The sequence below is a fragment of a genome, unplaced genomic scaffold, assembly GCF_019419815.1.
Source record: "Pyrus x bretschneideri cultivar Hongxiangsu unplaced genomic scaffold, Pyrus_bretschneideri_v1 Contig1, whole genome shotgun sequence".
Lineage (NCBI taxonomy): Eukaryota > Viridiplantae > Streptophyta > Magnoliopsida > Rosales > Rosaceae > Pyrus > Pyrus x bretschneideri.
The window spans coordinates 11,284,779-11,308,282 of NW_025999390.1; the positions used below are offsets into that span (position 1 = coordinate 11,284,779).

Here is a 23,504-nt window from a genome sequence, read left to right on the forward strand (position 1 = left end):
TGGAGTTGTGTTTTTCTACATGGCATAACAAATCTAACTGTATTATCTAAATGCTACCTCCCTTTGAAATGCTCATATGTTACTATACCATTATAGAATGACTTTTTAGCCAAAATGGTATATGAGATTTGCATAACACATTATTTTGGTCTCTGAAATTGAAAATCAATAGAAATGGTCTCTGAGATTGTCCACCATCCATTATTTTGGTCATTCCATTAAAAACTCCGTTAGTGTCCCGAAGCTCTTGCCGGAAGTTTGGGTACAATTTCAAAACTTTGTAACTCAATCGTTTCTTAATCAAATTCGATCCATAATATATCAAAATGAAATAGGAAAATGTAGAACAAGATCATACATATTTGGAAGCCCAATGGTTGCCGGAAATGGTTGGAAAATAGCTTAAAAGGTGATTGGTCTGCGGGAAAACTAGAAAACTCACCATAAACTAGGTAAACTTTAAACGTTCATAACTTCTTCAATACTCAATGAAATCGAGTGATTTAAAAACGAAAATCATACTTCTCAACAAGACAAAGAGAATGGTACCTTTCTTGACTGCTAATTCGCCATGGTTTGGCCGGAAAACGTCCTGCTAAAATAGTGCTAGTGGTCCAAAAATTTCATTTGTAAAAGTTCAAACTCGGTGGTTTAGAATATCAACATTAATGTTACTTAGTATTACGATCTAATGATATTCTTTTTTCTTTGTAAGTGAGAGGTTTTAGGTTCGATTCTTGCTAAAAACGAATTTGAATGATATTATTGCTAGTCCATCACAAGGGTAAACTCACCGCCTCTTCATTAATGTAGATAATATCTTTGTTAAAAAAAATATCAACATTAATAATATACAAAATAATAAATAAAGAAATTATATAAAAAAGAGGAAGAAGCCAGAAAAACCAGAAAAAAATGGAAATCATTATTTTAGTATTGACTCAATGAGGAGGTTGTCGTCTTCGTTCAACTTACCTTTGTAAGTTTTTTAAGAGCGAGAAAGAATATAAAAAAACAACAAAAAAAAAATACGCATTCGCTTCCGTATAACAGAGAAAAGACGGAGGCTCCGACATTCTACTTCATCATCATCTGCTAAGTGTCCGAAGTTTCGGATTTTCCTGCAGATTAGACTTTCTGCGAATTTCTTAATCATGTCTCAGAGCCAGAACAGTTGGGAAGCTGATAAAATGTAAGTAATTTTGCACCGTAAAATTTTCATTTCTCTTAATGTTAGGTCTCAAATTTTCTGGGTTTTTCCTTATTCTTACTGCCATGGCAGTAGCTTTAACTTTGGGTGGTTTGAGTGAGTTTTTGGTTGTAGGGTTTTGGTGAGTTCTGTTGTTTTCTTATCTTTTTCAAATGGGTATTTTATGGTTATTTTCGCTTTGCCATTTGGGTTTGTTTCACTTGTGTTCTTTCGTTTTTTTTTCACATAATTAACCGTTCTTTCTTTTAAAGATTGAATCTTTGCTGTTGGGTTGTGGTTAATTAGTGTTTTTCGTGTTTTGGTGACCTTAATATGTACTGGGTTGTTTGATTTTTACATGTTTTTGGAAGCTATGTCGAGATATCTTCCATGTTTATGTGTGCGATAAGGTTGTCTTCTTGTTGTTGGTAATTCCCAATGTTCTCGTGCTCCAGAAAAGAAGGGGAAAAGAGGGAGGAATTTAACTTTTCAGTCTTCTATGAGGACATTGGGGATCCAAAAAGTTGCTTTTCTTATTTCTTAGCAGTAAATAAAGCACCATGTCTTTTGATGCTGTGGATTTTCTTAAAACAACTTCAAAATTTTGTTTCACGTTTTTGATTCAGTTAGTTGTAGGAACTAAATAATTCGCTTCAACTAAATCTGACACTATAAAGATAATTAGTGAGAAGATTTGAGTTTTCGGGCTCGAAAATTTTCACTTTTAATAGTTCCTTTCATTTTCTTGGCACTGGATTGGTGGATTAGCGTTGTGTCGGATGTTATGTTTTTGCATTTGGTACCTTCTGCCAATGTTATTTCCTGCAGATTCTCAAATGTTAAAGGTTTTTTTTGGATTTCTGACATGTGGTAACCTTCTAATCTGTTTGGATCACAGGTTGGATGTGTATATATATGATTACCTTATGAAGAGAAAATTACATGCTTCTGCAAAGGCATTTCAAGCTGAAGGAAAAGTTGCTACGGATCCTGTAGGTGAGAATATACTTAAATCTGCCGAATAAAAGAGATTCAGTGTTATCTGTGAATTTTTATCTGAGTTTAATCAAATTTCTTTGATTTTACGGTTGCTCCAGCTATTGATGCACCTGGCGGCTTTCTTTTCGAATGGTGGTCTGTCTTTTGGGACATATTCATTGCTAGGACGAATGAGAAGCACTCAGAAGCAGCTGCATCTTACATCGAGGTGTGAACTTATATTTGACTTCATTCCTAGCTCTATTGTTCGTAACATAGATGGTATTGTTTGAATTTCTCCATTTTCATTTGTTTCTCTGTTTGTCTGGATGTGTTAGACTCAAGCAATAAAGGCTAGGGAGCAGCAGCTTATATTACAGAGACATGCTCAGCAGCAGCAGCAGCAGCGACAGCAGCAGCAGCAGCAGCAGCAGCAACAGCAGCAGCAGCAGCAGCAGCGTCGAGATGGGACCCAGCTTCATAATGGCACTGCTAATGATTCTCTTTTGAGACAGAACCCTGCAACTGCAAATTCTATGGCAACAAAAATGTACGAGGAGAGATTAAAGCTTCCAACTCAGAGGGATGCTATGGATGATGCAGCTATCAAGGTAATGAGTTTTTCCATATATTCCGAGAGACTTTCTTTCTATCTTATATTCATTTAATCTAGTTACAAACTCACAATACAAACACCATGCAGCAAAGGTTAGGCGACAATATGAGTCAGCTTTTGGATCCCAATCATGCCTCGATGATGAAAGCAACTACAGCAGGTGGCCAGCCTCCTGGGTATTTCTCTTAAGATTCCATATTTATCATGACTCAGCTTTACGGCGTAACACATGCTCTTTCCTAGCAATTGATACTTTAATTAATATGAAAGTGGTTGAACTCCTTTACAGTCAAATGCTGCATGGCCCAACTGGTGGTGTGTTGGGGAATCTTCAACAACCTCACAGTCGGAGTCAGCAACTTCCTGGTTCTTCACAGGTGATTATCATCAGTGTCTGTTTCTTTGTTTGTTTATCCCTACAATTTGATTTTCTTATTTTGGGCATGTTTTCTATGATGAAACAGGACATAAAGAGTGAGATGATGAATCCCAGAGCTGTTGCTTCAGAAGGATCATTGATTGGCGCTCACGGTACTGAATCTACTGATTGATGTTGTTTCTTTTCATCTGCTAGAATGTGGGCTGGTTTTTAGATATGAAACTTGGGCAGTTAAATAAGAAAACTAGTACAATTTCTTGTGTATCGATAGCTCATTGGATTTATTCAGGCAAGTGTTTTGGTCAGGATCCCTTGTCTTGTAATGAAAAGGACTCATATTATAGATGCCAATACCAAATTGAGTCATAAAATATCATCAATTCGGACTCATATTTAATTAGAATTGAAAATGCATTTCTCATTTCAGAGTCTGTTGCATATTTCATTGCTCGTTTATGTGTTGAAATCATTACTCGTATTTGTATTGGATTCTTCTCTTACCAATGATTCATATTTTCATATTAGGATCAAATCAAGGTGGTAACAATTTGACTCTGAAAGGATGGCCTTTAACGGTAGAACTGAATATCCTTCCACTCTATATGATTGTAATGTATTTTTTCCGTGTGTTTCTTTCAAATTAGATAAGTGGTTTTCTGATAGAGTTCCACCTTTTTAGGGATTTGATCGGCTTCGATCTGGGATTCTTCAGCAGCAAAATCCTTTGATGCAGTCCCCGCAACCCTATAATCAACTTCTGCAACAGCAGCAACTTATGCTAGCACAACAAAATTTACCTTCTCCATCTTCCAATGACTTGGACAGTAGAAGGATGAGAATGCTTCTCAACAATCGAAATATGGTTCTTGGGAAAGATGGTCAATTAAGTTCTGTTGGTGTACCTAATGCTGGATCACCAGTGCAAGTTGGTTGCCCGGTCTTACCTCGTGGAGATGCTGACATGCTTATGAAGGTATCATTTCCTTCGTCTACACTGGATTTTTTGGAAACTCATAATTTTAGCTATTATCACTAGATCTTGTCAACTTCATGGTTCCTGTATATATTTGCTTATATAGCCAGCTTATCAGTTACAGCAACAGCAGATGCAAAGCAACAATCAACAGCAGCAGCAGTATTTGCAGCATCCGCTTTCAAGTCAGCACTCTCATAATTCAAGCCAACACCTCCAGCAGCATGAAAAAATTATGGGTTCTGGTGGCATGGCACCAGATGGTAGCATGCCTAACACCTTTCAAGGGAATGATCAGGTTTTCTATTAGTGCCTATCGAATTTTTGTCTTCTGTAGCAATGCCTTTTTCTTATCTCTCTTTTCTTATTCTTTTTTTTTTTTTTTCTACTTGATCATTGCAGTAAAAACGTACTACAAATTTATCGTGTACCATAACTTTCCATCCTACATAACTGCTTTTTTAGTACTAAACTCAAATTTCATCATAGTTCTAGAGCCAACTGTTTTGTGATCTGTATATTTTGCTGTGAACTTGATTAGTGTTGAATACTGTTATATGAGGTTCTGACTTAGTTTTCCTTGTTCAAGGCTTCAAAGAATCAACTTGGGCGAAAGAGAAAGCAGCCAGTGTCATCTTCGGGTCCTGCCAATAGTTCAGGGACGGTTAACACCACGGGACCATCTCCCAGTTCACCTTCAACGCCTTCTACTCACACAGTGGATGGCGTGTCTATGCCGACTTTACCCCCTAATGGTGGTTCGTCGAAGTCTGTACTTATGTTTGGCTCTGATGGCTTGGGCTCACTTGCATCGGCGCCAAATAAATTGGTTAGAAACTTGTCATTATTTTATCTAATTTTGTATTGATTGCATTTGGGATTTGTATTACCCCAAATCACTTGTAGTGGGTATAACATGCTCGTAGAGACTTGCCTCATGTGATTTTCTTATTATGGTTAAATGTGCCCTTTGCGAGAAAGCATATAGTGCTTACTTATCAGGGATTGTTTCTAGGACTACGTTGGCAGTCAGTAACTGAGCTGTATATTGCAGACTGATGTAGACCGTTTTGTGGATGATGGATCTTTGGAGGATAATGTTGAATCGTTCTTATCGCATGATGATGCTGACCCTAGAGGTAGAGTTGCTCAGTGTTCAGATGTTGGCAAAGGTATGATGAATCCCGACTTATATATTGGTCCAAACTTGTTAACCTCGTTAATTTTCTCAGAAGATGTATATCTTGGTTTATTTATACCAGAAATATAACAAAAGGCTTTCTACATTGTCTTGATGAAATAGGCTTCAGTTTTACGGAAGTCCAGCTTATTCCTGCAAGTAAAAATAAAGTTGAATGTTGCCACTTCTCTTCGGATGGAAAATCACTTGCCACTGGTGGGCATGACCGAAAGGTAAGCCTAGGCAGATTGAAGTTTCAGATAGGTTTTAGGGGCATGAATGGCCTAAAATGATATCTGCTCTTTTGAAAAAAAAACTTGTTACCAATATGAATAGTTGAAAGAAACACACAATACTGAGGATTACTTTAATTATTTTATGATGCAGGCTGTATTGTGGTGCACTGAAACCTATAGTGTCAAGTCCACACTTGAAGAGCATTCTCAATGGATAACTGACGTTCGCTTTAGTCCTAGCATGTCAAGGCTTGCTACATCTTCTGCAGATAAAACCGTCCGGGTTTGGGATGCTGATAATGTGAGTCGACATATACATTTCTTAGGTTCATGGCATGTAGTGTATGCTACCATGATGATTTTATGTTTAATATGAAAGGGTATAATGAGAACTTGAAACCGACGTGGTAACAGCTTGTCATGAAAATTGCAATCTGAAAAACCTGGCAAACGACCTATTGTTCCATGCAATTGATGATTTGATTTGATTTCCTGTAGCCTGGATATTCGCTTCGTAATTTTGTGGGACATTCTACCACTGTTGAGTCGGTGGACTTCCATCCCAGTAAAGAGGACCTTCTCTGCTCTTGTGATCACAACATTGAGATGCGGTACTGGAGTATCAAGAATGGTAGTTGTGCAGGAGTTTTCAAGGTATACAACACGGTGTTAATTTGTCTACTCTGTATAGGGAGTACCAGAATTCTGTTTTTTCGTTTAGTCAATGTATCCGTATTTAATAATGTTACACTACTTTTTCAGGGTGGTGCAACTCAGGTGAGGTTTCAACCTCGTTTTGGAAGAAACCTTGCTGCTGCAGCAGATAATTTTGTATCAATCTTGGATGTTGAGACACAAGTTTGCAGGCTTAAATTACAGGTTTCTTATTGACTTCCCGTTACATTTTAATAGTTTTACTATTGATTTGAAATCGTTAGAAATGGGTAGTGGTGGTGGTGTCCACATTTTTGGGGTCGAATGAAATGCACGTACAAACAAGATTACTGTCTTTTACCTGGACGCTTTTTCTTTACAAGTCCAATTAATATATGAATCAAAATCTTATGATTACGTTCCGTGGTTTCTTAAAATTTCTTAACCATCATGTCATCATGAACGCGTTCTGATTTGTTTCTTGCGGTATTCATGTAGGGACATAAAAGCGGTGTACATTCTGTGTGCTGGAATCCTTCTGGCGAGTATCTAGCATCAGTGAGTGACGATTTGGTTCGAGTGTGGACAGTTGGTTCCAGCTGCAAAGGGGAATTCATTCACGAGTTGAGCTGTTCCGGCAACAAATTCAATACGTGTGTGTTCCATCCGACTTATCCTGCATTGTTGGTCATTGGCTGTTATGAGGTAAGTCATTACTGCTCTCCACCTTTTGTTATGCTGATGCCTTTCTCTTATCGAAGATGCTAAGCGGGTTTTTATTTTGATGTGAAATTGGTGTGCGAATTCAGACTTTGGAGCTTTGGAACATGGCCGAGAACAAGACAATGACTCTGCACGCTCATGACAAGCTAGTGTCTTCTCTGGCGGTATCAAATGCTACGGGGCTAGTTGCTTCAGCCAGCCACGACAAGTGCGTCAAGCTCTGGAAGTGACATGGTAGTACCTTTTCCTCACCGCATCTTGAAGGAGTCGGCATTTAGATGCTTTAGTTGTTTATATGTTTGCTGTGCACGAAAGAAGTGGTTAAGCTTAACCAACCCAAGTTAACTGATAGAAGAATTTTGTTGCGTCGAGCCTAACTGCGATGTCAAAACAAACTCGATCGAAAGAATCTCGTTCAACTTAAAAGGGGCCTACAACGTAAATATATTTCGGCCAGACGAAGCGTAAATGAAGGCTTCTTAAAGATTGCGCAAGTTGTGAGTTATGATTCCAAACTCGCCGTTTCATATCAATATGTACAATTGGGCCATTGGCCGAAGGAAAAATCATCGGATGTATGCTGGTACAGCTTCTCGGCATCTGTCCGGATTACTTCAAGCGCCTTGTCGAAATGCGTTGCTTTGTACTCAAGGTACTCCCTCCATGTTACCGGCCGATAGAGTGGATGATTGTGGTCAATCAACGGCGATATCTTCACGTCCATTGGCGGGCCATAGAAGTACGCCATTGAGATGCGATGGTGTACTGCGTTGACAACCGCACGATGCACCGCACTCTTGAATTGTCCGTTCGACAGTATGTGCATCAAATCACCGACATTGACTACAAGGGCACCGGGGATCGGGTGCACCGGCACCCACCGGATCCCGTCCAGAAGGACCTGGAGGCCGCTTATACTGCTTTGGTTTAACAAAGTGAGCAATGAGGAGTCCGTGTGAGGAGCGAGACCTATTGCCCGGGTCGGGTCTGGGCAGACCGGGTAGGAGTTCAGTTGAAGCAAGGCCCGTGGCCCGCTTCTATTTTTGGGCTTAAGCCACTTCACATCTTCATAGTTTAGGCCCAATGATCCAAGCATGAGCCCAATTAATTTTAGGGCAAGGCCCTTCATCTCCTTTTGGTACTCTTCCATTGCACCGCTGCATGAACATCGATGAGATCATTAAATTGATGGGAATAGTATGATGACTAATAACACAAATCTATACTAAAATCGTTGTTTTCAATCTGAACCGTTAATAAAATGAACTTTTGTTTAACTGTATGTAATTCAGATTGACATTCCGATAACATAAAAATGTTTATTGTCGAGTGAAAGAACTTAACTGCAAATTCCATGGTCGTGAATACAAGATCACAAACTGATATATACACTCAAGTGACTTGGTAAAATCACAAAAAGAAAAGTTTACGTCAAAGTAACAAATTGTTATTTTTATGTAAAAAACCAATGATCCTCAACCAAATATTTTTCAAAATAAATTTTTTAAAAATTGTTTTGGGCACAACCCCAAAAAAGAAAAAGAAGTCCATTCTTGTTATGGAGAGATTTTCAATGTGATCGGAACAAGAAGCGGTACACTATATATGCTTACATAGTTGAAGAGAAATTTTTTTTTTTTTCAAGTCAATCTAATTGTAAAATGACATATGACGTACTACTCCGTTTATTTATTTATTTTTCAAATATCACTTTATTTGTAAAATGACATATGATGTACTTCTATGTTTTTCGGTGACACTGAAAATCTCTCCATGTTATGGGTTTGGACTCTGGATCATGCGCAAACCGACTACGTGAAGAACAAGGCAGATGGTGTATGTACCAGTACGGACACGCGTACGCTAAGCTTAGTTCTAAACCACTCATCTTCCACCACGTCATAATTGAAACATGCTCCTCAATCCATCGACCTTAACGATTAACGAACATAATCTAATTAAAGAGAAACGGTACTAAAGTGACAAGCAGGTCGTGCATTATTTATGCTTTTTGTGCACGTACCAGAAGTTGGCATGGTGACGTGGCCAAAGTTGACGAGCATGTTCCGCCGGAGACCCCATGATGGTGAAACCCTCTGACCACATCAGCTTCGGGAAGTTCTTCGAAATGCGGGCCAACCCGTACCCGGTTACTCCCTCGGGTGATCGGAGCGCCCGGAGCTTTTGGTCTCTCGGGAGAGCGAATAAGCGACGGGTTTGGAACTCAGCTTCTTTCATGAGCTGCATGGGAATGCCGTGGTTGGTGACTTGGAAAACACCCCATTTCTCGCATGCACGGCGTACGAGAGAGGCGGCGTTCGAGTTGAATAGGTCAATGACGGGTACGCAGACCAAAGACGGAGTATTATAAGGAGTTGGGTTACTCTTCATATTGCAGATTGATTTTGAGACTGGAACCTCAACTTCCTTCGTATGAGTCCAGATGTGGGAATCGGGTAGGGCATGAACGGATTCGAAATCGAGTGGGATAATGTGGGAGAGGTTGATAGGGTTTGTTTTGAAGGATTCTGAGATTGATGAGTTCATGTTCATCATATGAGAGAGAGAGAGAGAGGTTTGAAACTTTTTGTTTGGATGTGAAATAGAAGAGAGAGCTGTTGACCAAACAGTGTCTTATTTCGTCGGTTTTCTGGGCAGATTTTGGAGGTGTGTATATAAAGCGAATTAAAGGGGTTCAGTTTCAGATATATACTTTCTCTCCTCGTAGAGGGTGCGGCATGCGTGCATGTAGGTCCAACAGGATTCTTTCAAGATCTTTTTGGTGAAGATCCATGAATCGTGTCCGTTTATCGTACATCGTACGATCAGTTTTTATCTAGTACTGTTTGTGTTTAATTTTAAATAAAAATATTTAAAATAATTTTTTACCGCACAATGATGAATCCCCATGATCCTCACAAAGATGATCCAGATTTCATGTAGGTGTAGGCCAAGTGTTAGGGATAGGGAGGGGGTGGTGTTGGTACTGCGAAACACGATATTGGAATTTGGGGTTCATGACTAAATCAAGCTAACAATATGTTTGCTTGCATTTTTTTGACATAGAAGTGATCTTCGAGGAATCGGACAACGATACCTAAATTATCCAGGAATGACGATGGTAATATTCATACAGTTAATAGTGTAAATTAACAGAATGTGCATGACGATCGTAATATTCATAAAACAATAACAAAATGTGAATGACGCCCATAACATAACCTACCCGTTAATTATATTCTTATCACACAGTTTAGAAGTTTATAAATAGATAATTCATCAATGATAAAATAGAATTAATATAGAAGTTTTGGAAACAAATTCCATAATTTTGTATATTTTACTTGATATATATTCTCCGTACATACCATTTCTCCTTAAGTTACATATATAACGTAATGCATAACAATGCCAATCTTTACTGTTACATTTTATCATTTTTGACCGACCCTATCATTATGAGAATATTTTTGCTCCCCACTAGCAAGTGATCGTGATGCTCACCACACTATTTATCACCGTTTGATGAATTTAAATATTAAGATTTATATAGCGGATAATCACAAATATCAAAATTTAAACTCATTCTATGATAATAAGTAAAGTGATGAACATTATCACCATTTGAGGATAGTGAGCAAAAATAAACCCTATCATTGTAAGAAGGTCGGTTGGGAATTTAATGATGACGTTTGACTTTGAAGCAACATGCTAGTAATACTTTTATCAGTCGCGCAAATTTCTAATCTTTCTGGGTTTTTCCCTCTTTGAGAAATAAAATGTTGAAATATGAGGCGCCAGGAAAGTTCCTACGATGCACAGATCCGGTAAGTCGTACTGCACTGCACTTGTGAGGTAACAAAAAGTCACATACATGGCCCTTTTCATTCTCTACGCACATGAGCATATCACTGTATGTCATGTTTACCATGCTTCCGGACGTACAATATCAGATCGTGTACGAGTGTCCATAACCCGGGAAAAAATCATCGTGATGAGAGAGGCAGAGGTATATATATACGTCGTGTGTTAGCAAGTTTTTCTCCTGTGATCTGGCTCTTAAGAGCTGGCTCTGAGGCCATTGTATGTTTCTTATTGTCAGCCGTGTATGATTGACAAGCCAATATATATAGAGAAATGAAGCACACAATTGTTATCAGACGGGTCCTTAGACTAAATCCAACATTGGACTAAATGCTATTATTTAGGTTTTATTCCCCCAAAATCCAGCCCAACTTATACTAAATGTGTGGGCTAAAAGTCAAACAAAAGCCAAATTTTCCCTCGGGATTTAGCCCAGAAAATGGTGTGGGCACCACCAGCAGAACCCCACCCACATGGACATGTCTCCCAAGATTTATTGGATCCAACGACTGAGATCGAATATAATCAAATCTAATGGTAAAAAAAAAGATCTAACAGTCTAAATTTAAATCCAACGGCTTAAATAATTTAAAAAATTATTTAACTCAAAATTCACCCAAATTTAGTGATTTTTTCAATATTTATCGGAATTTAAATATTTTTAGATTAAAATGTTCATAAAATTAAATTATGATAGGGTATATAATTTTTTTTAAATTACTTTAAAAGAAAAAATTAGTCTAAATTTATTCTTTAATAATCTCAGTTAAAAAATTTAAGCCAGAAGAGTTAGAGCAAAAAAGTTGTTTTTGGGCTTAAAACCTAAATTTTCTGGGCTAAAAAATTTAGATTTTAGCCCAAGAGTTGGAGATGGTCTTAGAAAACAAAAAAGACGATGACATTTTATTCACCAATTAGTTGAAGAAGCGTTCATACCAAAAATATGGAATTTTACAACAACATTTTTAAGCTTTGTAAAGTAAAACATACAATATATGTAAACCTTGTAGCTATACACCTCAACTGTTCCTTCAGGAAAAGCTGAATAATCCCAGAACCAAAGCAATGCGGTATAAAAGTTGGACTTATCATCTCCTCTGGAAGTTGAATGCTTTTATTGCAAAGGCAAAAACTAAGGCGAAAAACACGCAGAAACCGACCACCACAATGCCGGCTACACCCAGAAAATCATGCTTGTAACCAAACCCTACTTCGAGCAACTGCCTTACAGGCATTTTATGGATTCCATCAGCTAGCTTCACAAGACTGTCATCCTCGCCGTACTGTGAAACAAAGAGGCCGTACAGGCTCCAGGCGATAGGGTCTGCCCAGTAATACCATCTCCACCAGATTGGAATTCTCTGCACAAGTGCGTGTTATCGTGTTAGATACCTAGCTCAATGAATCAGTATTTTCACCTATAAATCAGGTTTTCGTGCTAGTTTCGTGTCTGAAACTAGCATTATACATCCGAGATGTAGCACAGAATGCAAGTGATTAAATTAAGCAAACTGAGACGAAAGAAAGTAGTCACTTTCCGTTACCTTGTGAGGAATCATAAAGCCGCTGAAGAGGTTCCACAGCATATAAATCGGAGCAGCAATTATAGCAGCGACATTATGATTTGGCGTGACAGCGATTGTCATCATTCCATAGAAGGTGAAGTATAGCATTGTGAAGTACATAAAGAATATGTACCAAAGAAACTTGAAAAGAGTCCACTCAAATGAGGCCGTGTAGTAAAAAATTGCGCAGTAGATAATCGCTTGTGCAAACACGTAAGGGAGCTCTATTACGATCTGCAAACACCCGATCAATGCATTAGATGGCTTTCAGGAGTATCAGGGTGTTGTGAGTGAGCATAACGTAATAAAGGCAAACCTGAGCAAATGCAAATGGTAAGGCCGAGTACATCCCAGCAGCTCTCTCTCGATACGAAACAAATCGTTCCACAGAAACAACAGGTTGAACAGCACTGGCATTGGTGATTCCGCTAAATAGGATTGCTGCATACATGGACCCCATAGCGTTTAACAGATCCTGCTGGGTCTCCCTGTAAGAGAGAAAGTAAAAGTCGTGTCATAGAACCTAAATTACAGATAAACATCTAAGCTCGAAATATATTAGAGTTGCAACAAATTCAGAAGAACAAGAAAAAAGAGGAAACCTCTTATCTCCGAATTTCCAACAAATTGTTCCCAACATCAACGAGATGATGACTGTATAAAAAAAGCGAACTGCAGTGTACTGAGGGTTTCGCCAGTAAGACAGATTTTGCTTCCAAAGACAAGTGAGAAATTGTTCGACAAATGACTGAGAGTACTTGCTTGGAAAGTTTATTTCTTTCGAATTGGCGCTTGGTTTGCTTAGGTTTTCAACCAACTCTTTATTACGTCTGAAACAAAGGAGGATAGGTTGTTAGTTAAGGAAGCTGATAGTTCTCCGTACAAGCAACACAACCAGAATTCATTAAGTAGTCATACTGAAACAAGTTAGATCTTCGGTAAACTTCTGCAAAATCCACCCCGAGACGACTTTCTTCAACTGTAGAAGTAACATCAAGCATCCATGTGGCTGGATTATATCCAGGCCTGATCTTTTCTACTCCTTCGACTGCCTGCAGAAGGAAATTTTTATATTTTAAGTTGACAATCGTCACCATTATGCAATCTCACATTTTCTAAAAGAAATACTGGCGTGCAAGATCCAACCTCAAAGTATTTAATGAGCTCACAAGACCTGGGACCAAGTGGACCAGCATATATTAGCTCTCCTCCACGCTTCAAAAATAGAAGCTGCAATGACAGATAAGGTTATAGCACGATGAATCAAGATATTATATTGGCATAGATATACAGGGGGGGGAGAGAGAGAGAGAGAGAGAGAGTACTTCATCAAAGGATTCAAAGATGTCTATGCTAGGCTGGTGGATTGTGCACACTATGGTGCGCCCAGTATTGACTATATTCCTCACAGTCCTCATCACAATAGCTGCAGACCGTGCATCCAACCCTGATGTGGGTTCATCCATGAACACTATAGAGGGGTTGGCGACCAGCTCAACGGCTATCGTTAGCCTTTTTCGCTGTTCTGTTGACAAACCATCTACCCCCGGTAGACCAACCAATGCCCCACTTAATGGAGTGAGCTCCACTAGTTCCATCACCTCTTCTACAAACGCCTGTATGTTTTTTTAAATTACTTAAGATGATGGATTAATTGATCCTATAATGAAGACATGCACAAGCAGTAAATAAATTATGAGCATACCCTCTGTGTCACCAAGTCAACATCTGATGGTAATCGAAGCCAAACAGAGAAGAGAAGTGATTCCAGAACAGTCAAGCAGGGGGAATGAATATCGGACTGCTCACAGTAACCAGAAATTCTCGCAAAAGTTTCTTGTCTTTTTGGGTAACCAGATATATGAATGCTTCCTTCAATCATCCCACCGGTTTTTCGACCAGCTAATACGTCCATGAGGGTGGTTTTCCCAGCACCACTTACTCCAACCAATGCTGTAAGCACCCCGGGCCTAAATGCGCCAGTGACATTACTCAACAACTGCAATTTCTCTTCTTGAATGCCCTGCTGCTTCAATTCCTGCAGTTGTACTTCGATCAGAACAGATATCTAGTCAACATGTTTCCAAGAATAGATGGTGCAAGTGAGTAGTGTTAATGTCTCACCAGAGGGACATCGACATAGTAATTGATATTGCTGAAAGACATGGAAAGTTGTTGAAATGGGAGCACCATTCCTCTCTGCTTAAAATATTTTCCTGCGCAGAATATGAGCAAGAATTTCGGAAATTAGACTAATCCATTTTTAAGTGAAAAGATTTGTTCTAAAACATAATCAATTTTATGAATTTCTTTACGAACCATTTAATGACTCTGAATGCTGCAAGTACTCTCTCAGCTCAATAACAACAGTTTCTCCTTTTCTTCTCCTTTCTCTGTCTTGAAGCTCGTCCTTAGTGACTACGGCTTGTCGTTTCCCCAAGGCTGTTGTATATATCGTAAATCAACTTAATTAGCTTTCTTTCTTTGAGTTTGTTTGGCTACATGTAGCACTCAAGAAAAAAGGAAAATTAGGTTATTCTTACGAGCAGAAATGACTTACGATTAAGGTAAGCTAGGAAGAATGTGAAGAGGACGTTGAATAGAACTGCATATCCAAGCAAAGCACCAGCACCAATCCAATACCAGTAGCTCTGTGGAAACAAACTGCGTGCTTTTAGCAATGCCTCACCTAATGGAATGGTCTCGTTTCCAACTCTCTGCATAAATAACAGAAAAAAAAACGAATTAGAAGTTCCCAAATTAGAATCCTAGAGACTAACTTGATATATGTGTGTGTGTATATATATATATATATGTATCATGAAATAAATCTATACAGTGTGGAATTCTGTTAATGTCCATGTGATTCAGCAAAATTAATAGATAATTATAATCCATTAAGCAAAATTGAATAGATAGTGAATCGGAATGTCACCTTATCCCATTTATGTCCAAGAAATTCATTTACGGAAGCTGCATTTTGAGCATACATCAAGGGAGACACCCAGAAACCCCATATCCACCACTTTGGTACACGATCTGTCACAATCAAATAAGGAAAACAATAAAATTGTAAACTCAAATTGGAAACATAAGCATTGACAAAATGTTACTTTACCTCTTGAGATGACGTATCCTCCAAGACCCATAACAACTAACATAGCAAAAGATCCAAAAGTGTTAGCGACTATCATATTTCGACCCAAGGATCCAATAAGACGGAAGAGAGCTATTGACATCTGGTGTAGCAAGAAAAATATCAAGAACTGCCCACAGAATCTGCATATTCAACAAATTAACCTAAGAATATCATCCCAATTTTCACAATGTAAGCAGAAATCCAAAGGAACGTACAATTTACCTAGTAATTGAAGGATCAAATCCAATGACATAGTATGTGATTGCCACCCACAAGCCAGACTCTATGAATGAATTTGGAAGACTTAAGACCCAGGACGGAATGGTATAGACCCAGCTAGGGTAGAAGTGCAAGTCCCTATGCTTGTAAAGTACCGGAAGCTTGGCCACCAACATTGACACCTCCATGAAGCCATTGAAAAGAATAATAACCATGGAAAAGTATAGAGCACCGAGATATAGGCCTCCATCATCAATTGTATTGTGGTGTAATGTTGACCGGAAAAAAACACTCATTGTGATCATAGCAACCAAAAGAAGCTGGAAGGCAGAACATAGTACTTGGGAAATCAGCACCACATAGCAAAAAGAAGCCGGAAAAAACACTCATTGTGGCGCAACTTAACGATTTCATCTTTAATTGGATAAGAAAAAAAAAAATATACTAAGGTAATCTACAAGCTAACCCAGAAGTGAACTGTTACCTGAATGAACTTGAAAGCATAGATAAATGCATTTCGCTTCATGAGTAGAAGTTGCCAGTTAAAGCTTGTTTTGAGAAGCTCACACCTCTTCATGCCATAGAGAAACGTTGCTAAAGCTGCAGGATGGTTATAGCGTTTATCAAAAGGAACTTCTAGTTCTTCAGACAAAGTCTTCCCAGCTTGAAATAAACGATAAGCGTCAACAAACTTTGCCGGTGAAACATAGCGGTACTGGAGATCAGGATTGGACCAGTACTGCTCTTGGTCCTTCTCTGATATAACCTGCGTAAAAGGAAAACAATTACCAACCATTCCATGTAACAGAATACAAATCCACGAATCAAGCTCTCCATAAACTTACTTCTTGCAAGAAGTCTGCCACATTCTTTCTCTGTGGACATCTAAATCCCATATATGAAAAAAAATCAAGAGCTGTTTCGCGGGGTCCCTGATACACAATTTGGCCCTCACACATAAGTATAACATCATCAAACAACTCGTAGGTCTCTGGAGCAGGTTGAAGCAAAGATATGACAGTGGTTGCATCTAGTGCCCGAGTTGAATGCCTTAGATATTTGATGATTTGATAAGTAGTTGAACTATCAAGACCAGTCGAAATATCATCCATGAACAGAACTCTTGCCGGACCTACTAATAATTCACCTGGAATTCACATTGGAGTTATTAGCAAACAGATTTACCTTACTAGTGCACAAGAACTCCCTCCCCCGTCAAAAAATTTAAAAACGAATGAAGTATGCACCTGTAGTAAGCCGCTTCTTTTGACCCCCTGAGATTCCCTTGAGCATTTCATCTCCTACCAAGGTATCAGCACATATGTCCAACCCTAAAATCTTTGACAAACATATTTTAGTACCAAAAGAGAATCCAAGAATAAATCTAGGGTAGATCTGACATACTATACAGTATACACGTTAGTGATATCCAAACAAAAAACGGATAAATGAAAAAACCTAATCTAATCTCTCTACTGAAACCAAGCCTAATACCCTGACCATACACTTCACTTTGTGAAAACAAAGTCTCCATAATCTCTTTTCTTTTCGTTTGAACTTAATATCACAATTTGCCCATTTTAACAAAGTGATCCAGAATGTTGTGAAACAAGACCTTTCTGCTTTTGGGAAAATATAACCTCACAAACTATTTTCATTCATTCTTAAAACGAAAATAACCAGACATAGACTCCATATGGTATGTATTCGAAAATAACAAGCAGCACAAGTACCTTCATGATGTACTCCACCACAAGGTTTGTCTCCTTCCCCCCAAGAGCTAATGACTGGAAAACAAATTGTGTCAGCAATCATTTCATATACAATGGAATCGACATATCTAACAAGTGCAAGTACCTTCATAAATATATCAAGATCTTCATCGGGTTTTATCCCATCTCTCTTTTCCCTTCTTGCAAGCTCTAATAACATATCTATGATGACAACTATTCATGTCAGCATATAAACAAGCATGATTCATACCCAAAGACGTGACTATGTAAAGCTTACCATATTTGAATCCAACACCTTGACATCGTCCTGCAAACTCAAGAGTTTCCCTTACAGTCATCTCTGCTGCGTGCCAATCCTGTTGGCTGACATAAGCAGATGTCCGCTGAGGAACAAACTCCTTTAAGCGATGTCCATTATACGTGACGTTCCCTGACGTCTTCAAAATAATCAAAGTACAAATGAGCAAAGGGACTTGTCTAACGGGGCGAGCAACTAGTAGCAAATCTGTCATTAAATCTGAATATTGTCTCATCCCTTCAAACATTTGCTCCATAGGATGATAAAAGAATCTATGATTTCATGAAAACTAAAAAAAGTAGCGGAATTACCTGCAAACCTGCTCCCAGGCGTCCGGCAAGAGCCAATAGTAGCGTAGTCTTTCCGGAGCTTGGTGCACCCAATAGTAACGTCAACCTAGAAGACAATACCAACGGTTTGTTAGGTGTAAACATTGACAGACATTCGGATGCCACTGTGCCGGTTTACCAAGCCAATGTAACACTAACGCACCAGAAATTAGTTTGAAATACTGCCACAATGGTATCCGAATTATAAATAGGTCCTTCTCGTAAACACTGGACTGAAATTGAGCAACAGAGTACTGACTGAAGCATTTTTTTCTAACATAAGATAGAGAACCCACCTTGAAGGTCTTATTATCCCGCTAACGTTGTCTAAAATCGTTAATTTGCTTCTCTGCCCCCTGTATATTCGCAATTGCCTAAAAAGGGCCTAAAATGACATCCGAAAAATGCAAAAATTGCAAAATTTTCAAACAATTGTGTAATTTTAAGAAAATTAAAGGAGATTTTGAATGAGTTTATAGTTTATACCTCCGTACATGTTTAAAACAAAATTGGGAATAGTCGGCAGCGCTCTGCTTCCCACGTGGACGAAAGTTTCAACCTTCACGTTCTGAAATCGGACCTCGATTTTCGGAAAGTCCAATTTTACTCTGCGCACCCAAATAACGAACACCATAACAAATTAAGCACAAAAGAAAAGTTCCGGAATTGAAAGGGGAAGGAAATTCTGTTTGGTTGCTGAGAAAACAAAGATTCTTCAATACTCACAGTCTGGCGCCAATTTCTTACCAGCCAAACAGATTCAAATTAAATACAAAAGAAAAGTTCTGAAATTGGAAAGAACAAAAAGACAATCCGTTTGGTTGCTGAGAATATAATCGCATTTGGCACTAATACTGAAATCATTGATTTTCTCAGCAGCCAAACAGTGTCAATCAAAGTATCCAGTAAAATTGAAGAGGATTACGCGTCAAATCTACGGCGCATGCGATTGAAGAATTGCTTGGGGTCGTCGTCAGCGGAGCTAATGAGACGGTCAAGGAGGAGCTTCTGCTCCTTGGCCTCGAGCTCGCCGACGTCGATCTCCATAGTGTCTCCGGCGACGTTCCTGAAAATGCCGCGGCGGGCGCGGGCGTAGGTCGGGAGCCTCTCCAACGCGGCCCACCGCAGCTCCTCCTCATCCTCCCCTACCTCCCGAAACGACGCCGATCTCGCGAACACATTCTCCGCCGAGTTCCACATCGGTAAATCCCTAAAAAGCCCCTCCTATCCACAGAAAACTGCATGTCTTTGGTTGAAGAAAGAGATTAGAGAGAGAGAAGCTAATACAAAGTAGAGTGTGAATGTGAGATGGACATGTTTGATTGCTGAAAATGGAGGTTGGAGCTCTGCATTTAATTTCTCTCACTAAAAAATTTCATGTTTCTCTCTCTAGAATGCAACGTTAAAGTGTTTCGCAGTATGTGCAGGACGACAGAGAAATAGAGTGAGAGGTTCATTTATGGCCGCGGGAAAGACAGAAAGCATGAGGCCTCTTTGAAACCTCTACTCGCTCGGGTGTTATATCAACTCTATTCGCTCTACAGATGAAGCTTCTATTTCATCCAACGGCTGGAATTAATCGTGCTATGGAAAATTTGAAAACAAGATTTTTCCAGGGTCCCTTTTTATTTTTTACACACTTCTTATTAATTTCTATCATTTGATTATCTTCAATTCATCCGATCCAACGATCGAAAATTAGAAGGATGTGTGAGAAGTAAAAAAATGATGTGTGATGGATATCACACCCCTTAAAAAGATGGGTAAATTACATTTTACCCCCTCAGGTTTGTGGTCGATTTCAATTCCTTACAATATCTTTAAAACATTTTAATTTCAACATTTACTTATCATTTTATTTCAATTTCATACATCCATTAAAAAATATGTTAAGTTAACTGTTAAGAGATGACATGGCGAATAAGAGATCCCTATTTGTGCTGACGTGGCTGCCACATTTATGTCACGTGGCTAAACACTTAATAAAATATTTAAAATACTAAAATAATTAATTAAAGAAAATTTATAAATAAATAAACAAAATAACCCAAAACCAGCTCGTCTTCCCCACCCCCTTCTCCCCACCTGAGCCCACCTCCAAATCACCCTCCCTCTCTCTCTCTCAAATCCCTAAACCCATAAGCCCTTATCCAGGACCTCTCTCTCTAATCTCTAATCCCACCTTCGAGTTATCTAGGACCTCGAGAGCCGTGAGGATTAACGACAACACAACGTTGAACTTAACATTGACGACAGCTCCGATCACTTGACAGACATTGCCGACGATGCCCTTTCCGATGAAATCATCTGTGATTTTTCCACTCACCGACGTCGTAGCAGGTGTGAGAGGTGTGGGAGGCGCAGTGGTTGCTGCACAGATGACGTTGAGTAGTGGGTGGTGCGCGATAAGAGGTCGTGATGAGGGATTTGGGGGTGGGCTCGGGTGGGGAAAAGGGGGTGTCTCTGATTTGGGGAAGACGAAGGGGTTTCTAGGTTTAGGGATTAGAGAGAGGGAGTGTGATTTGGGGGTGGGCCCGGGTGGGGAGAAGGGGCTGGGGAAAACGATCTGGTTTTGGGTTTTTTAATTATTTTTATTTATTTATTTTCTTTAATTAAATATTTTAAATATTTTATTAAGTGTTTAGCCACGTGGTATAAATGTGGCAGTCACGTCAGCACAAATGAGGACCTCTTATTCGCCACGTCATCACTTAACAGATTTTTTAACGGATGTATGAAATTGAAATAAAATGATAAGTAAATGTATGAAATTGAAATGTTTTAAAGATGTTGTAAAGAATTGAAATCGATACCAAACCTGAGGGGGTAAAATGTAATCTACCCTAAAAAGATTGATGCCCTTCTTATCTTTTTTAATTATGAAAGGAACTATTGGCTTGTTTGGAAGTGTCTTTAAAATGACTGAAATTGCTTTTGGAGAAATTGATTTTGGGTTTTCAAAGTACTCTAAGCGCGTTTAGAACAAGCACCATAGAAGCACTTAAAATGTTATATAGGATCCACTTGAATTTTTACTAAGCATTTGTCACATCCTGCCCTGGGGGGACCACTTATCGGGCTCGCTCCACCACCGTAGCACGATATTGTCCGCTTTGGGCCCCGACCACGCCTTCATGGTTTTGTTTCTGAGAACTCACACGAGAACTTTCCAATGAGTCACCCATCATGGGATTGCTCTAGCCCCCTTCTCGCTTAACTTCGGAGTTCATACAGAACCCGAAGCCAGTGAGCTCCCAAAAGGCCTCGTGCTAGGTAAGGATGAGAATATACATATAAGGATCACTCTCTTGGGCGATGTGGAATGTTACAACATTAGTTTAAAAAATATTTTCACCGAAAGCACTTTGAATATTTTAAAAGCACTTTTAAACGAGTCCTAACTCTTTGTTTTTGGTTTTGGTTCCTTTGCTTGAGGCTCTTCAAGAACAATTCGAGCTCATTTCAACATCTTTTAAATATAAATATAACATTTGAGACAAGAGAGATGACTTGACAAACACCTAAGATAAACAGTTGGATCTTTGAATGCAATTACTATAAGGCTGATTAAATCTTTTTACATACAAAAATAGAAAAATCTATGAATAAAAAACAAAAATCCTTTTGGCCCTTTTAAAAAACAGGAGGAGAATTCTCTACCCTTCTATTCTCATTCCCTTCCATCTCCTCCTCTTACACGTTATTTTTTGTCTTATTATCTCTGTAAAAAAATTAATATAAGATGTTGACGTGGCTTAACCATGACCATTCAAATAGAAGGGCATGGAAGGGTAGAGAGATTAGGAAGGTAGAGAATTCTCCTCCGAAAAAACATGTTTCCAACATTCCCAGAAGAACCGTTGGTGGATCATACGTATGGCGCGTGTGTAGTTGGGTTGGCGCTGATGCGTGTGTGGGGTTTTTTGGTGGGAATTTGAATGAAACAGCTGGGAATGTGGGATTTACTGTTTTACTAGTAGAATTTTAATGTGTCAATAACACATGTATACTTAAGTGTAATAGTACAATGAATTGAAAATTAAAAAAAAATCAAATATTTTTATTATAATATATCGAATTATAATCACTCAGTATTACGGTTTGGTGATATTCCTCTTCACTTAACAGTAAAAAATCTTAGGTTTGAATCTCGTGAATGATGAATTTGATTCCAAATTAGGCTGCCAATTATGTGCCTTAACCAAACTCCCCATTCTCTTAGTGTAAAAATATCAATATATTCAAAACATACACACACACAGCGAATCATATTTCTACCATTTTGAAAAAGTTCTCCATGTTATTGACGTGGGGTGATTTGGAGTTGAAAAAAGGCGGGTAGAGGGGAGTTGGTACTGTGACCATTTTCGGGGAAAGGTTTACTAGGCAAAACATGTGACGTTTCATCTCTTCGAAAAGGTGAGGCATTGTCTATTTTGTGGAAGCTTTTCCATTGCCATTGCTCACGATACTCGTATTTTGCGAGAATTGTTACGGTCAGTCGTTTGCAATTTTTAATTTACAATGCCATTGCTCACGATACTCGTGTTTTGCGAGAATTATTATGGTCAGTCGTTTGCAATTTTTAATTTACAATGCATTGTAAGTGAGAATTGTTATATTCAGTAATTCATAATTGTTAATTGTTGATTTATAATCTCGATTAATTCATTCAGTTGTGTACAATTTCTAATTGTTGATGCATGCTAGGTCATTACTGATTCGGTCAATCACCTACTTTTAAATGCATAACATGTCAAGGTTGATTCAGTTGGTCATCAATAGTTTTTAATCGTTGATGTCCAAAATTCTTAATAGTTACTGTATTGTAGGTCATGAATGTTCTAGTAGGCCATAATTCCAAACCATTAGTCCATTTTAGGTGGGAGATGTTTCTATCGATCGCCGACAATTCTTACCTATTAAGGCATTGTGAGTCAAGAACGCTTCCAGCTATCACCTGCAACTCCTCACGGTTGATGCATTGTGTAAACTTACAATGGCACACACGTACGTAAACGACGGATCATAGAACATTTTGTGTTTCAGTCCATAATTATCTATAGAGTAATGTTATTCATACCATGTTTTTGTACCACATTTTCATATCATCTTAGGTAGCATTTGATATGGGTAGCCACATCATTTGAATTAATTAGATTTTTAAATTTAGTTCATTATTTAATAAACTAATAATTAGAAAAACTAGTTAGATTAAATGATGATTGTGGTATACGAGGAGTCTTTCTCCTTTCTTTTCTTGGGTTTTGCAAATTTTTCAAATGATATGGTTGTCCACATCAGATGCTATCTAAAATGGTAAAGAAATGTGATACAAAAACATAGTATGAATATTATTACTCTTATCTAGATATGATAAGATATGTGGAGGGTAAATGCAATATCTTAATTTCATCAAATGGCATGGG

General features: G+C 38.5%; 3 protein-coding genes across 6 annotated transcripts; 1 reads left to right on the forward strand and 2 right to left on the reverse strand.

Moving 5' to 3' along the window:
• The first annotated feature begins 953 nt into the window (after window positions 1-953).
• LOC103962995 (transcriptional corepressor LEUNIG) lies at window positions 954-7,422 on the forward strand. 4 transcript variants are annotated; one of them, XM_018651340.2, is made up of 18 exons: window positions 954-1,192; window positions 2,088-2,185; window positions 2,287-2,396; window positions 2,506-2,778; window positions 2,871-2,959; window positions 3,073-3,160; window positions 3,248-3,314; window positions 3,688-3,737; window positions 3,842-4,135; window positions 4,242-4,433; window positions 4,725-4,964; window positions 5,190-5,307; window positions 5,439-5,548; window positions 5,703-5,852; window positions 6,050-6,205; window positions 6,314-6,430; window positions 6,704-6,910; window positions 7,015-7,422. In XM_018651340.2, exons 1-18 carry the CDS (start codon window positions 1,155-1,157, stop codon window positions 7,156-7,158), a joined length of 2,541 nt encoding a protein of 846 aa, XP_018506856.2. In that variant the 5' UTR covers window positions 954-1,154; the 3' UTR covers window positions 7,159-7,422. The 4 variants fall into 4 exon arrangements, with proteins under 4 accessions (XP_018506856.2, XP_018506858.2, XP_048441728.1 ...); XM_018651342.2 differs by having other exon boundaries at window positions 4,260-4,433; XM_048585771.1 differs by having other exon boundaries at window positions 4,269-4,433.
• A 35-nt stretch (window positions 7,423-7,457) lies between these two features.
• Window positions 7,458-9,564, reverse strand: LOC103963016 (gibberellin 3-beta-dioxygenase 3). The gene is made up of 2 exons (XM_009375801.3): window positions 8,952-9,564; window positions 7,458-8,085 (listed from the first exon to the last, which is right to left on the reverse strand). Exons 1-2 carry the CDS (start codon window positions 9,482-9,484, stop codon window positions 7,458-7,460), a joined length of 1,161 nt encoding a protein of 386 aa, XP_009374076.3. The 5' UTR covers window positions 9,485-9,564.
• A 2,104-nt stretch (window positions 9,565-11,668) lies between these two features.
• LOC103962994 (ABC transporter G family member 32-like) lies at window positions 11,669-19,552 on the reverse strand. The gene is made up of 24 exons (XM_048585783.1): window positions 19,001-19,552; window positions 18,565-18,683; window positions 18,372-18,462; window positions 18,058-18,142; window positions 17,726-17,885; window positions 17,573-17,649; window positions 17,449-17,502; window positions 16,963-17,053; window positions 16,561-16,862; window positions 16,200-16,481; window positions 15,719-16,035; window positions 15,476-15,636; window positions 15,293-15,396; window positions 14,918-15,074; window positions 14,677-14,799; window positions 14,482-14,573; window positions 14,063-14,395; window positions 13,683-13,973; window positions 13,504-13,587; window positions 13,276-13,409; window positions 12,960-13,187; window positions 12,674-12,845; window positions 12,337-12,591; window positions 11,669-12,153 (listed from the first exon to the last, which is right to left on the reverse strand). The coding sequence occupies exons 1-24, from the start codon at window positions 19,273-19,275 to the stop codon at window positions 11,881-11,883; spliced, it is 4,260 nt and encodes a 1,419-aa protein (XP_048441740.1). The 5' UTR covers window positions 19,276-19,552; the 3' UTR covers window positions 11,669-11,880.
• Window positions 19,553-23,504: the final 3,952 nt, after the last annotated feature.

What these genes read in the sequence shown, in the direction of transcription:
- LOC103962995 (XM_018651340.2), top strand. Translation starts at nt 1,155, where the DNA reads ATGTCTCAGAGCCAGAACAGTTGGGAAGCTGATAAAAT. An exon ending in CATCGGCGCCAAATAAATTG is followed by an intron (nt 4,965 to 5,189) that starts GTTAGAAACTTG and finishes TGTATATTGCAG; the next exon opens with ACTGATGTAGACCGTTTTGT. An exon ending in CTGGTGGGCATGACCGAAAG is followed by an intron (nt 5,549 to 5,702) that starts GTAAGCCTAGGC and finishes TTTATGATGCAG; the next exon opens with GCTGTATTGTGGTGCACTGA.
- LOC103963016 (XM_009375801.3), bottom strand. Translation starts at nt 9,484, where the DNA reads ATGATGAACATGAACTCATCAATCTCAGAATCCTTCAAAACAAACCCT. An exon ending in CGTCACCATGCCAACTTCTG is followed by an intron (nt 8,086 to 8,951) that starts GTACGTGCACAA and finishes ATGTTCATGCAG; the next exon opens with CGGTGCAATGGAAGAGTACC.
- LOC103962994 (XM_048585783.1), bottom strand. Translation starts at nt 19,275, where the DNA reads ATGTGGAACTCGGCGGAGAATGTGTTCGCGAGATCGGCGTCGTTTCGG. An exon ending in ATGCTTTCAAGTTCATTCAG is followed by an intron (nt 16,036 to 16,199) that starts GTAACAGTTCAC and finishes TCTGCCTTCCAG; the next exon opens with CTTCTTTTGGTTGCTATGAT. An exon ending in TGGAAATTCGGAGATAAGAG is followed by an intron (nt 12,846 to 12,959) that starts GTTTCCTCTTTT and finishes TCTCTCTTACAG; the next exon opens with GGAGACCCAGCAGGATCTGT.